General features: G+C 38.9%; 1 protein-coding gene across 4 annotated transcripts in view; it reads left to right on the forward strand.

Moving 5' to 3' along the window:
* The first annotated feature begins 6,946 nt into the window (after nucleotides 1–6,946).
* Nucleotides 6,947–14,031, forward strand: part of mreg.L (melanoregulin L homeolog) — a 32,805-nt gene continuing 25,720 nt past the window's right edge. The window contains exons 1-2 of one of the 4 annotated variants that reach the window (XM_041575761.1): nucleotides 7,063–7,342; nucleotides 11,928–12,002. In XM_041575761.1, coding sequence (XP_041431695.1) covers nucleotides 7,273–7,342; nucleotides 11,928–12,002 — 145 coding nt within the window. In that variant the 5' untranslated portion in view covers nucleotides 7,063–7,272. 4 annotated transcript variants of the gene reach the window in all.

A 14,031-nucleotide genomic window follows, 5' to 3' on the forward strand; every position in this document is an offset into this window, starting at 1 on the left:
TACTTAACCCATTATCAATATATTTAAGACATTGACAAGACAAGAAATAGTTGGCCAGCTTAAAGGGATACTGTCGTGGGAAAAATCTTTTTTTTTCAAAATGAATCAGTTAATAGTGCTGCTCCAGCAGAATTCTGCACTGAAATCCATTTCTCAAAAGAGCAAACAGATTTATTTAAATTCAATTTTGAAATCTGACATGGGGCTAGACATTTTAGCAATTTTCCAGCTGCCCCAAGTCATGTGACTTGTGCCCTGATAAACTTCAATCACTCTTTACTGCTGTACTGCAAGTTGGAGTGATATCACCCTCTCCCTTTCCCCCACCAGCAGCCAAACAAAAGAATAATGGGAAGGTAACCAGATAACAGCTCCCTAACACAAGATAACAGCTGCCTGGCAGATCTAAGAACAACACTCAATAGTAAAAACCCATGTCCCACTGAGACACATTCAGTTACATTGAGACGGAAAAACAGCAGCCTGCCATGAAGGAATTTCTCTCCTAACATGCAGGCATAAGTCACTTGACTTGGGGCAGCTGGGAAATTGACAATATGTCTAGCCCCATGTCAGATTTCAAAATTGAATATAAAAAAATCTGTTTGCTCTTTTGAGAAATGGATTTCAGTGCAGAATTCTGCTGGAGTAACACTATTAAATGATTCATTTTGGAAAAAAAATCTTTCCCATGACAGTATCCCTTTAATAGTAAAAACCCATGTCTCACTGAGACACATTCAGTTACATTGAGAAGGAAAAACAGCAGCCTGCCAGAAAGCATTTCTCTCCTAAAATTCAGGCACAAGTCACATGACCAGGGGCAGCTGGAAAATTGATAAAATGTCTAGCCCCATGTCAGATTTCAAAATTGAATTTAAATAAATCTGTTTGCTCTTTTGAGAAATGGATTTCAGTGCAGAATTCTGCTGGAGTAGCACTATTAACTGATTCATTTTGAAAAAATTTCCCATGACAGTATCCCTTTAAATATATTGCAATATATGGACAAACAATCCCTGGTTTGTTTAAAGGGTAAGGCATTTTTAGTAGCTGTATCCACAAAATGTCTCAATGTCTTAAATATATTGATAATGGGTTGAGTGCAGAGGACTTTTGTATCAGATCATAAACGTGCCCCATAATATCACAATAAGACAATATAAAAATACAAGTCCATTGATCTCCATCACTTTCCCTTCCTTTTTTATACCTATTTCTTCATGCCCCCTGATTTTCTTTTCTTCAATCTCACTCCATTTCCTAACTGTCTCTTTTTATACTATTTACAGTAAATGTATGATTTATACTATATGATGTATGATGGTTTGTACCAAAACTGTTCTCTAAGAAGCAAAATAAAAGTTTAAAAAAGAAACGCAAGTCCATTGCATTAAAGGGGCTGTTCACTTTTAAACTAACTTTTAGTATGCTACAGAGAGTGAGGCTCAGAGACAATTTGCAATTGGTTTTCATTTTTTATTATTTGTGGTTTTTGAGTTATTGCACTGATTTGACTAATAGGCTGAAATATGAATATATGAGAGGAGGAGACAGAGCATTTGTTTTTACGATGTGATCAGTGACCCCTATTTGAAAGCTGGAAAGAATCAGAAAAAGAAGGCAAAAAATTCAAAAACTATAAAAAATAAATAATGAAGGCCAATTGAGAATTTGCTTAGAATTTGCCATTCTATTATATATACTAAAAATTAACTGACCCACCCCTTTACGTGACATTGTGTGTGTTCTATTTTATAGCCCATCTGAAATGTCAAATGTCAGCAAGAAAACAACTTTTTGTTAAGGAAACAATAATTCAGCAGGAGAATGGCAGGTATCAGTTAAATTACTCAAAAACGATTAGGACCGCTTCAACTCACAACCACTTAGCTGCTCCTCTGTAGTGCCGGGTGCTCAGTCCGCAGTGTCCCTTCCTTTTTCCTCTTTCTCCCCTTTACATTCACATACATGGACCTATATATCTTAGTATATTTAAATATAAATACAGCATACAGAGGAAAAAATCAAAACAACAAGATTTAAATTAAATTATATAGGAGTTGATTTGCCTTAGGACAAACCCTATAGTAAGGATTTAAGATATTATCACATTGCTATATTTCAACTCCAACCGACAACTGTATGCAATTTCCAAGGCAAAAAATTCCCTTCCCCTTCTTTTGTTTTATACATTTTAGCAGAGTGTGGTGGTTTTATTGATTTACAAAATATAATAAAGTATAGGAAAATATATGTATATATTTTTTAGCCGTAAGAACTCTGATAACCAACAGAGGTCGCTAGAGATCTATAGTATATAATGCATGTGTTCGATCCATTTTGCATGCCTATGATTAAGGGAAGGTGTTCCCGAAACGCGTAAGGCCTATGTACCTTTGCAGTACTCAACAATAAAAACCTGTTTTTTACCGGAGTGCGGTCCTCCTGTTCGTATATTATCAGTTAAATTACCTTTTCAGAGTCATTAATTAACAGTTAACATTTGTCAAAACTCTGCTGTCCGCTGTGTGTTCATAACAGTAGTAATTATTGAAGAGATAGCTAATGTAATTTGGATTGTTTAAAAAAAACATGAAAATTAAAACAGAAAATTAAAGGGCACCTATTGCCAAATTTTTTTATCCCCAACCAAAGGTGCGGGCTAAGAGCCTGCACTCCAGTTGGGGTAACAGTAGCTTTTTTTTAAAAAAATTGCCCCTTGTCAGCGCTAGGACACTCTAGGGCACCGGGAGGGAGCTCACTGTGCGAGCGACGATGATGGTCATAGCACATGCACATAATGAGCTTCTGACATCAGGCGCATAATGAGCAGGTTGCATCATTCACTCATTACACGCATGCATGTGCCCCAGCATGATCGCTCACACCAGGAGCTCCCTCCTTGAGGGAATGCTTAAATAAAAAGAAGAGTAATAAAAGCTACCAATAACAATACATTTGTAGCCTTACAGAGTATTTGTTTTTTGATGGGGTCAGTGACCCCCCTCCCAATTGAAAGCTGCAAAGAGCCAGAAGAAGAAGGCAAATAATACAAAAACAATAAAAAATTAATGTCAATTGCAAAGTTGCTTAGAATTACCCATATAATATACTAAAAAGCTAATAGAAATGTGAACCACCCCTTTAAAGGAGATCTAAAGCCTAATTAAAGAAGTAGTAGAAATATTGTACTTTATGTTTTGGATTTTTGTACAAGCCCAAAGCAACCACAGCCCTTTAAGGAGAAACAAACCCTTTATTAAAAAAAACCCTACCCCCTACTCCACATAGACCACCCTCCCTCCTCCTGTTGCAGTGTCGCAGACTCTTCAAGATGGTGACCCCCTGTGACAAGTTTGAAGTCCTGGATCATTGCTGCGATTGAGTTTGCTCTGTCTTTTATTACAGAACCCCCTACGGGGCAGTAACTCATAACAACCAATCAGCAGGAAGCATTTACTGGTCACCTGTTTAAAAGCAAACATTTTATTGGTTGCTATGGGTTACTGCTCCTGGGCAAACTTAGTGGCTCTTATTACATATGGCGGTATGTGTATTTTAGCAAAGACAATTCTCACTATTGTCTATGGTAGGGTATTTTCTGGTGTTTTGTAGCTACAAGTAGAACTGTGTGTCATGGCCCTAAGTGGCTTGCAATGAGGGTCCCAGATGTGCCTTTCAGCAAATGCAAACTAACTTTGTGCCTTAAATTACCAGTTACACAATATAGTGAAAACATTTTTTATGCAACACCTGCAAATGAAATAATTCTATTTAAGCATAAGAAGCTAAACTAGAGGTACAGGAGTGTTATTTTATGGCCTCTCTTAATCTTTCACCCTCTAGGATCTAGTGCCCAAAAAACAAAAAAAGGCACATGTACGTCAGCAAGTGCAGTGAGCAAAATACAATTTCGAGTGCAGTTTGAAGCTCAATCACCATGTTTTTGTCCCCCAACAATGCAGCGTTTTCTAAGAATTACAGCCTCATTGAGGTTACAAAGTGGCCATGCTCTTGATGCAATTGTGCTCAATTCACCAAGATAGTTCTTTTGGGGCAAATGAACTGCAGAGATTGACGCCGGGCGCTTATGGAAGCCTGGAGCTTCAGGTTTCCCCTGTGTCAATAGGCACAGCAGCACTCATTTCACAATGACAGTTATGAAGAACTGAGTGAAACTATATGGAAGTGCAAGGAGCCAATTTTGATTCAAGTACCTTAATGGATAAATCAATGAAAGAGGTTATGTGCAACTGACTATGGGGAAGGTGCTGGAATCCCATCTGCACTTACAGACATACATGAGCCCTAAAGTGTTCCATTCTGAAGTAGTTGGCTGTGACAGAGGAGCACTAAGTACCACTTAAGCCAAAATCACATTCTAAGAAAATCATAACCACCTGCAGGATTTTTTATAATATAAGAACTATGTGCTGTATTATCATTGTGAGGTACAGTAATTTTGTACCTTTTTACTTTAATTTGCTTCAGAAAAAGGGAAAAGATTTGTTCAACAATACCAAACCCATCCAGAGGCAAAAATAATATGATGGTCCATTCATTTCCTTGTAAAGAGTTCACCTTGTCTCTAACAAACTATGATATGCTTACTGAGGTAGACATGTAAGGGATTAAAGGGATACTGTCATGGAAAAAAACATTTTTTTCAAGATGAATCAGTTAATAGCGCTTGCTCCAGCAGAATTCTGCACTGAAATCCATTTCTCAAAAGAGCAAACAGATTTTTTAATATTCAATTTTGAAATCTGACATGGGGCTAGACATATTGTCAATTTCCCAGCTGCCCCAAGTCATGTAGCAATATTAACTGATGCGTTTTGAAAAAAAACATGTTTTCCGATGACAGGATCCCTTTAATCTAAATGTATTTTATCTCCTTTAACTGCTATTACATGTTCCAGTCACAAGATGGCAGTAGAAGGGAATCCCCATTTAATGGTCCCTCAGAGTCAGGACGGAGGGGGGTTGTGTCGGGAAGTCTGTGTAAGGGAGTGAGTAGTGTACCCCAGTCTCTTTTGTCTAAGGAAGAAGAAAGTGCTTAAGATGCCAAGAGGCTTGAGGCCAGCTACTTCAGAAGGATATTTATGTAATTAGGCAGATTCTGTGGAGCACACTTTAGCGAGAGAGGAGAAGGCCAGTTAACTAAGCAGTTGAGCCTCCCGAAGAAGGAAAAAGGAGATCAGCACCCCAGCAATATCTTGCCACTCAATTTATAGATATTCAAATACTGCAGTAGCAGAGCAAAGTATCCTTATCACTCACTACATCAGTACCCAAAATAGGTTATTGTTTCCAAGGAATTTATCATAATTAAAAAGAAAAAAAAAAAAAGCACAAATCTGCTATATTTTGGCCATTATAGAAAAAGTTGTTTTGCCTGACTGGACTTGGGCAAATTCTTCCCTTATTACTACCCAAGATTTGATTAAATACCAAAATGAATCCAAACCCTAATTTGCATAAAATTAAAAACAATTATCAACCTGTGGGCAATACTGGAAAGTATTCCTGCATTCAGTGGACCCAGTTGGAAAAGCCCAACATGTTACATTCAGAAAAAATAAAACTTTAACAAATCCTTTAGTACCTACAGTTTTTAGGCAACACCAAAACAAGAGTAAAGATAATGCTAAAGAGAAAAACAAGATTGTAATGAAGTTTGTAAATGTAAATAAAAGGGAGATAGAAAGTGAAGTATTACAGGAACAATATAGAGATGAATAGGCACAAAAAAGATTGGTAAGGTAAAGTGTGTGGTTGGCATAAATGCAGGTGGTATGCCCAGTGCAATTTATGCCCACAAAACTACAGTTCTTTAAAAATAGTCAGTGGACAAATATATAATTAATAATTTTATTGGTTGTTCATCCGAATTTGTGATACAGGTATAGGATCCCCTATCCGGAAACCCGATATCCAGAAAGCTCCGAATTACAGAATGGCTCCCATAGACTCCATTTTATCCAAATAATCCAAATTTTAAAAAATTATTTCCTTTTTCTCTGTAATAATAAAACAGTAGCTTGTACTTGATCCCAACTAAGATATACGTAATAAATCCTTATTGGAAGCTGAACCAGCTTATTGGGTTTATTTAATGTTGACATGATTTTCTAGTAGACATAAGGCATGATGACCCAAATTATGGAAAGATCCGTTATCCGGAAAACCCCAGGTCCCGAGCATTCTGGATAACAGGTCCCATACCTGTATACATTTTTGAATACAGTTGTCTCCCTCTTGAGACTGATATTTGCATTTACTCTGCCCTACATAAATAAAATAGTCTGCTATAAGTAGCCATTTACAGGCTGGCATAGGCCCAGTGAGAACCTCAGGTTGCCCCCACTATAAACTTCTTCAAGATTTAGTGCATTTAGGGGTACTTCCTCTTTAAAAAATAAAAAACACATTCATACACTGTGCAGGGCTGTAGAAAAATATATTATGTATATGGTACGTCTCATCCACTTGAATGTTGCTGCCTGTATGCTATGAAGAATAATAATATTAATCATAATATAGAATGGCCTTTAAAAAAACACATCAATATATATAATTACTATATTGCTTATACCAGTTAGTAGATATTTGAAACAAAACTGCCAAAGATATAGGGTACTTGGGAACTCCAATTTATATTCTTGGAAATTAATAAATCCCTCATTTATATCTATCAATGAAATTGTGAACATTGTGTGGCTGTTATTATTAATAATGTATCTTCTACATATATAATTAATCTTTTATTAGTAATTTATCTTTTACATAAATAATGACCCTTGATAAGGTCTGTTTTTTTTATTTATTATCATCATTACAGCTACGCTATTTCTAGATGCTTCTTATAACATTCTGACAAGTGATCATGTGTGTATTTAAGTGTCTAGTCTAGACCAATATATATTACAGCATAATGACAGTTTAGGAAAGCTTAGACTCCCCCAAAACAGACCAATTATACGTTCTCCAATGGAAAAGCTTCAATTGACACCCATAACAAAATAATGTCATGCTCCTCCCCTGTAGGGCAATTTGGGGTGAGGTGGCAATGCCCCTGGATACCAGTTGCCAGAGTGTGGCCGTCTAATGAGAAGGCAGCAGCTGCACTGCAATCAGTTAGACTGGCTTTCCTGCTGCATCCTTCAGCCCCGCTCCCCCTCTCCCCACCTGTGTTGGTTTTAGCTGCTGCATGTGCAGCTCTGCAGGCAAACGCCAAGAATCAACTGATTTCTCCACATTGGAATAATGAAGCAGCAGACTGAGAATGGAGAGAACCCTGTGCTAAAGAAGGAGGCTTCGGATGGCAAACCCAAAGGTAAGCAAAATACAAAACATTTTTGGACATGCAAGCATGCTGTGTACATGCACATGCAATGTTCTATAGAAAAAATCAAGTTGGTGATATAGGACCAGATTATATCATTATGGCAGAGGGGAAAATATTTAAAATACACAAAACTGGAGTTGCATATTGAGGCTGTTGGAAGGTTCTGTAACCAGAGCAGGCTACCTGCAGTAAAAATGGAATTCCTTTACACTTAGGGGAACGCTGTCTGGTGACTAGGATTGCAAGCTCTTTGGGTTCTGATTTGGTGGCATGCAGCAAATAGAACAGACAGTAGACAGTTTAAATGTTACTTGTGCTAAATGCACTAAATTGGACAATTAAACCTAATGTCCTCAGACGGCAGTCACATACATAATTACACTGTCAACTGTTGCTTTAATTGCAGTAAGACCCTCTGGTTACATATTGCTTGCATCTAAATACAGCTATTAAGTGATGGTTATTTATCCTTATATTGATTATGGTTACTCTAGGGTACTACAGAAAATGTGTGTGTATATATATATATATATATATAATATCATGATACAATTGTGCACATTTAAACTACAAGTCCCAGCATCCTTTGTGAGCAGGGAGGCCCTGGGAAATAGTGTTGGCCATCCCTGCATGCAGAGGATGTAGCACCTGTGTGTTGGTATAGGGGTGAATGATGTCTGTATAGCTGTGGTCATGAAAGTGGAAGTAAAAGACTAAAGAGGGAGTAGAGGGGTTTAAAGACGTAACTGACAGAGTGTTGTCATTATGTGCGGGGGAGTTGCTGAGTGTGAGTAAGGAGAATTGACGTGATAATGCTGGGGGGAGCAGTCAACTGTAACCTATATAGCTGGCAGTTGCCTATAGCGTCAGCATTGGGGGGATGGGAGCTAGTGACTCTGTTCTATTTATATAGGAGAGAAAATGAAGGGAGGGGGTTATACAAGGAGAGAAGTGAATGTTATTAGGATTGAAATATAGAAGAATTTACAAGAGGGAGACTATGATTTGGGTCTGCAAATGCTGTGGGGAGAGAGCTGTGCGTGTATGGCTGTTTAACTACAACACCCACTATCCTTCTCTGACAAGTGTAGCTGCTGTCAGGGGACTGTGTGGTGCAGGATATACAGGGGAGAACATTCTACAAGTAGAACAGAGGATGGAGTAACTGCTGATGACCAGCATAAAGATACATTTATAAATGAACTATGCCAGAATTTAAGATGTCCGTGCCCCAAAGAGCTTACAATCAGATAAATTGCCTAGTGCAATTTGTGCCTACAAACCATCATGTTTTTTTTAAACAAAGATGCAATATTTTGCTACAGTGTGGGAATCAAACAGAATCCTAGAATTACTACCAAGGACCAGTCTTGGGGATTTATTTATCAATGGGTGAAAGTGAAAGTTCATCCTTTGATAAATACGCCTTTCAAAATCCCATAGAAATGAATGGAGAGTGGTGGAATTTCACTCTAGAGGAGTGTGGTGATCTCTAACTTCACTCTTTGATAAATATACCCCTTGGTTTCAGGCCCATGCCTACGATTTAGCTCTATTCATCAGAGCAGGCTGAACAGAATATGGGAGTTTGATGCAAGATGCTAAGGAGCGTGTAGGCACAAAGGTACCTTTGAGAATAACATCAATGCATTGTAATAATTTACAGCTACATTTGCAATCTTTATTGAGACCATAGTATGTAGAAGCATCTGCCACTAAAAAAATAACTTGATATAACTTAATGGGGAAGGTGCCCAATGCAAAAAATTTTTTCTAGCTCCTCTGCCCCCTTTCAAAATTCCAGGTCACCCATGATGCACAAAAAATCACGGTTTAGCCACTATTTTACTCTGCCCAGAGGACCCCTATGCCTGTGGGGTCTGCTTACTTGATAGTAATATCACGGAAGCATAATGAAACTTCAAAGAAAAAAGATTCCCTCAAAGAAACATAGTTCTAGCTTTAAGGGCTAGTCCACACGGGGAGATAGCGACGCGTTTGCGCCTGGCGAGGCATTTTCAGGCGACTGTTGAAAAGCGCATCGCCTCGTGTGGTTAGCACAGGCGTTTTTACATAGGCGCCCATACAAAACTGTCGCCTGCGCCGGTCGCGGCGCTTTGTCGCCGCGACCGCAAACGCGTCGCTATCTCCCCGTGTGGAATAGCCCTAAAGGAGAACCAAACTAATAAAACCCCCTACCCCTTACCCTCCATAGTCCTCCCTCCCTGCTCCCCCCCGCACAGGTGTTAATACCTGTAAATGCCCCTAAGTCTTTAATTACCCCTCAATGCAGAGTCAGCGCAGTGGAGCTCATGGGGGACATCTTCACTGCTTCGGGAATCTTCAGTAAGTAAGAGCCGTATAAACGCATGCACAGTTGTGGCAAAATTCCGGTCCTGACCAACTGCGCATGCGCCAAAGCCACGGAAATTGCAGAAGGGACCCGAAGATAACCAAAGCGCCAATGGCCTGCAGTCAGGCGCTGACTGCATCGAGGGGTAATTAAAGTCTTAGGGGCATTTACAGGTGTTTACACCTGTGCGGGGGGGGGAACAGGGAGGGGGTATGCTTCTGAAGAAGTGGTGCAAAGCCGCAAAAACATGTCTAGCGTGGGGTTGTTTCACTACTGCAGATGATTGACTCATTTTAATGCAACCAATAAAATCAAGATTTTAAGACCCGAAGTTTGCCTGGTGCTCCTTGAAAAATTACGGTAGGGGGTAAGGGTTTTCATTAGTTGGGGGGTTTGGTTTAGCTTTCTATTGGAAACAGAAATATACATGAAATACTGTTTGGGGATCATCTTATTTGTTTAGTGTGAATATGTGTTTGGATAGTTAAATCAGCCCAGAATCTCCTACAGTCCTCCAGAGATACAAGAGTCTCACCCACAATGAGTTATAATACATAAATACTCAAATCGAGCCTGACATCGAAGTTCCCTCTGGGCCTGACTTGGACTATTCAGATTCACTCATGACATTAACCAGACAGCTTTATTTGAGGTATATATTAATACAGAGTATTAACTAATAGCTTGTACACCCTGAAAACTCATGAGGACGATGGGGACATTTAGCAATGCCCACCCTGCCCCTTTTGTGGCGTCATTGGCGGGGTGGGTCTGCGCGGGTCTATAAATGGAGGAAGGAAGCCAGATGGGTGCAGGTTCGAGATTTTCTCGACCCTCAAACTACATGCCACTTATTTTCTTTTGACTGAACTACCCAATCAGTGGTCCATAAAGCAACTCTAACATAACTCTTATGTGATTTGGGACAAGAAATTGTTTTGGCTAGTGCCTCCTAATTGCATATGCAAGAGACCATGGGCATACTGGATGGGACAAGTTGTGCTTCTTTTCCTGTAAGATGAAATTGCTTTCAAAGTTAAATGTTAAAAATGCACTTACACATATTTATGCAGAGACACAATTTTTGTATAACTTGGTGCCTATGTCTCTGCTCTGGAGTTGCTACTGTACAAGGGCCCATGATACCTTGAAAAAGCGATTAATAAGTAATGTTATGTGGGCTTTGATGTCCCCCTTTTACGGCCTCTTAAAAACGTAATGGTTTTCTGATTATAACCACGCTACGGGACACAGGACTGTAATTATACAGGAGGCCCAATTGTACCACTAGCAGAGCTTACAGTAACATTGGTAAGCAAAGAGAGCCATAATGCAAGGAATTTCAATAACCTGTTGGGGCAGACTAGATGTCTTGTGATAGCCTTTGCATATTTTCACTTCTTCCATGTTTTTCCAGCTCTGCAGCTTTTAAGCTGGTACATTGCCAAGGATTCTGTTCTCTAATTAGGCTGGATGTTGCTGGGATCCCGTGGCGCTTCATTGCTGGAATACACAGTGTCTCACAAAGGCTGAGCTTTATCCCCATGGAAACAGACTTCATTCTGTGTCCAGCATTAGTGTATGTCCAGTCCTTCCCTGCAGTGGTTAAACTGCATCCTTAACTGTATGAAAAAGTGTAGCCCAACTTTCTGATATTCAACATTCTCTACTCTACAGATTATTTTAAAATGAGAATGTAAATCAGGGGTGAGAAGGCATAATTGCATGAAAGGGCCAGATCCAGACCATGACATGTACTAAATACAGTGACACAGTGCTGGTGCCCCTTCAGAAGTTTGTATAAAGTGTGAACAGGAGAACAATGTGGGCAGTTTCAGTCTGGGTCTGAGGTGTGAACAGTACAGGGCTTTAGGGTGTGAACCATAGAGGTGTTATAGGTGTGAACAATGCAAGGGCGATTACAGGTGTGGACAACGCAGTATTTTATAGTATGAATTTGAGGTGTAAACAATGCAGGGCCAGTTAATCTCTGTAGTGATACATTTTGAATTTTACACATGGTAAGAAGACACAGCAGGCAGAATTTCATGTGGGGGGCTACACAAGGGAGGGTCAGTCCATGGACCGCCAGTTGGACAGCACTGCTTTATATATGACAACACTATATCATATTATTTACCTAGGTTTATGTAACACTTGATATTTATGACGTTATATCTATAACATTCATTCTGGAATTTTTTTGTTGTTCTGTGTTAGATCCTTGTATTCATGAAGCTTTCCTGGGGGTGCCCAAGCAGATCATTAGCAAGACACTCTGCTCCCCTGTTCCAGGTAACTCCAGATCATTTACATATAGGCATGGAAATGCATGCACATCACTGTAGGTCTTAATGAAACATTCACTTCTTATTTTAACAACATACAACCAAAATGTGTAATGTATATGGACCAAGCATTCAGAGAGATGCTAGTATAATATTTCTTCCAAGATGAAATGGTTCATTAACAAGAGTTGACAATTTCAATAGTTATTTTTTTATGTTATTCAGTGCCTTGTATTTTTTCTATCAACTCTTCTATCCATACCTGCCTGCCCCAATGATATTACTTGGTGGCTACTGTCTCTATCACAGGTCAGCCCATCTATTGCATAGTGAAGTAAGTGCCCCTGCTTTAATTGTTCTCCATTATAGGGTGCAAGAATCACACTACCTGCCTTTTAGTGCAACCCATAACTTCATGTTCCCACAGAGATCATTATACATTAGTTGCTAGTCATTGCAATCTACAGCAAGGGTTCCACATGACCCATTTGCTGGTTTTATAAGTGCTCAACCTCCTCCTGAAAGTGCACCCTCTGGTCTGAAATTTGTTGAAAGTCTGGAATGTTCAGCTTTCAGCCAAAACCTAGGCATTTTACAGTTTATGAAAATGACTTAAATGCCATTGACCCATTTACTACCTGCAGAAAGTGGATTGCTTTTTCCAGACACTCTTCCCCTTTACTTTCCACGGTAAGCATCTTTTTGTTCTGCTTTATCAGATTTCATATTGGAATGACCTAAAACAAGCACATAGATCCTTGCACAGGTGTACTGTCTACAAACAATGAAGGGGAAGTTAATTTTCCAAATACTCTTCTGCTCTACTGAACCTACTTTCAAAACTTCATTCAACTTTTACAGGAGATAATTTATTCTTTACATTGCTGTTATATTGCTAGGAAGTATGCCAACTAATATAGCAAACTGTAATGATTTAGAGCAGTGATCCCAACCAGTGGCTCATTAATAAAATGATGCTCACCAACGCCTTGAATGTTGCTCCGGGTGGCCTCGAAGTAGGTGCTTATTTTTCAATTCCTGGCTTGGAGACAAGTTTTGGTTGCATAAAAAAGGTATTCAGAAGAATGTATATAGTAGGAATAAACAGCATCAAGGCAGTATTTTCAAAACTGCAAGTTTTTAATTTATTACAGTGTCAACCGTTTTACATTTCAATGTGGCTCACGTGTAAAAAAGGTTGGGGATCCTTTACTGAGCTGCTAGTCTTGAAGACAATTCAAATTTAATCCTAAACTGAAAAAAATAATCCAAAATAAAAATCAGCAATTGAAAAAGTATGTCTATGAAGATTCTCAATTATCCAGGGCATGATATACAGTATCAAGTAGAATTAAGTCAAAGGCAACTAGACATTTTCAACTGTTTAACTGAAGAAGCCACTTACTTTTGAAAAGGTAATTATTGCTGATGTGCTATCTGAAAACAATACCACTTTAACGCAATGGCATATGGGGCAATTTTGTAATGTGTGTGGGTTCAGAATACAGGTATGGGATCCATTATCGGGAAACCAGTTATTCAGAAAGATCTGAATTACGGCAAGGCCAATTTCCCTTTTCTCTGTAATTATAAGACAGTACCTTGTACTTGATCCAAGATTTAATTAATCCTTGCTGGAAGCAGAACGAGCCTACTGGGTATTTAATGCTTACATGATTTTCTAGTAGATATAAGGTATGAAGATCCAAATTACGAAAAGATCCTGAAAGCCTCAGGTCCCGAGCATTCTGGATAACGGGTTCCATACCTGTACTTGCAAATTACCTGAAAGCACCCAGGGCACTTTCTTGAAAACATTTATCACTTGAAAACATGTAAATGACGATCACCAGGCAGTTTTAGGTAAATGCTATTTAAAAGGGTTGCTAACCTTTGAGTTAACTTTTAGCATGAAGTAGAGAATGAAATTCTGTGTTTTGAGATTGGTTTTCATTTTTTAATATTTGTGGTATTTGAGCTATTCAGATTTTTATTCAGCAGATCTCCAGATCTCCTTCTGGATGATAGGGTCCAAA

This window comes from Xenopus laevis, chromosome 9_10L (genome assembly GCF_017654675.1).
Source record: "Xenopus laevis strain J_2021 chromosome 9_10L, Xenopus_laevis_v10.1, whole genome shotgun sequence".
In the NCBI taxonomy this organism is placed as follows: domain Eukaryota; kingdom Metazoa; phylum Chordata; class Amphibia; order Anura; family Pipidae; genus Xenopus; species Xenopus laevis.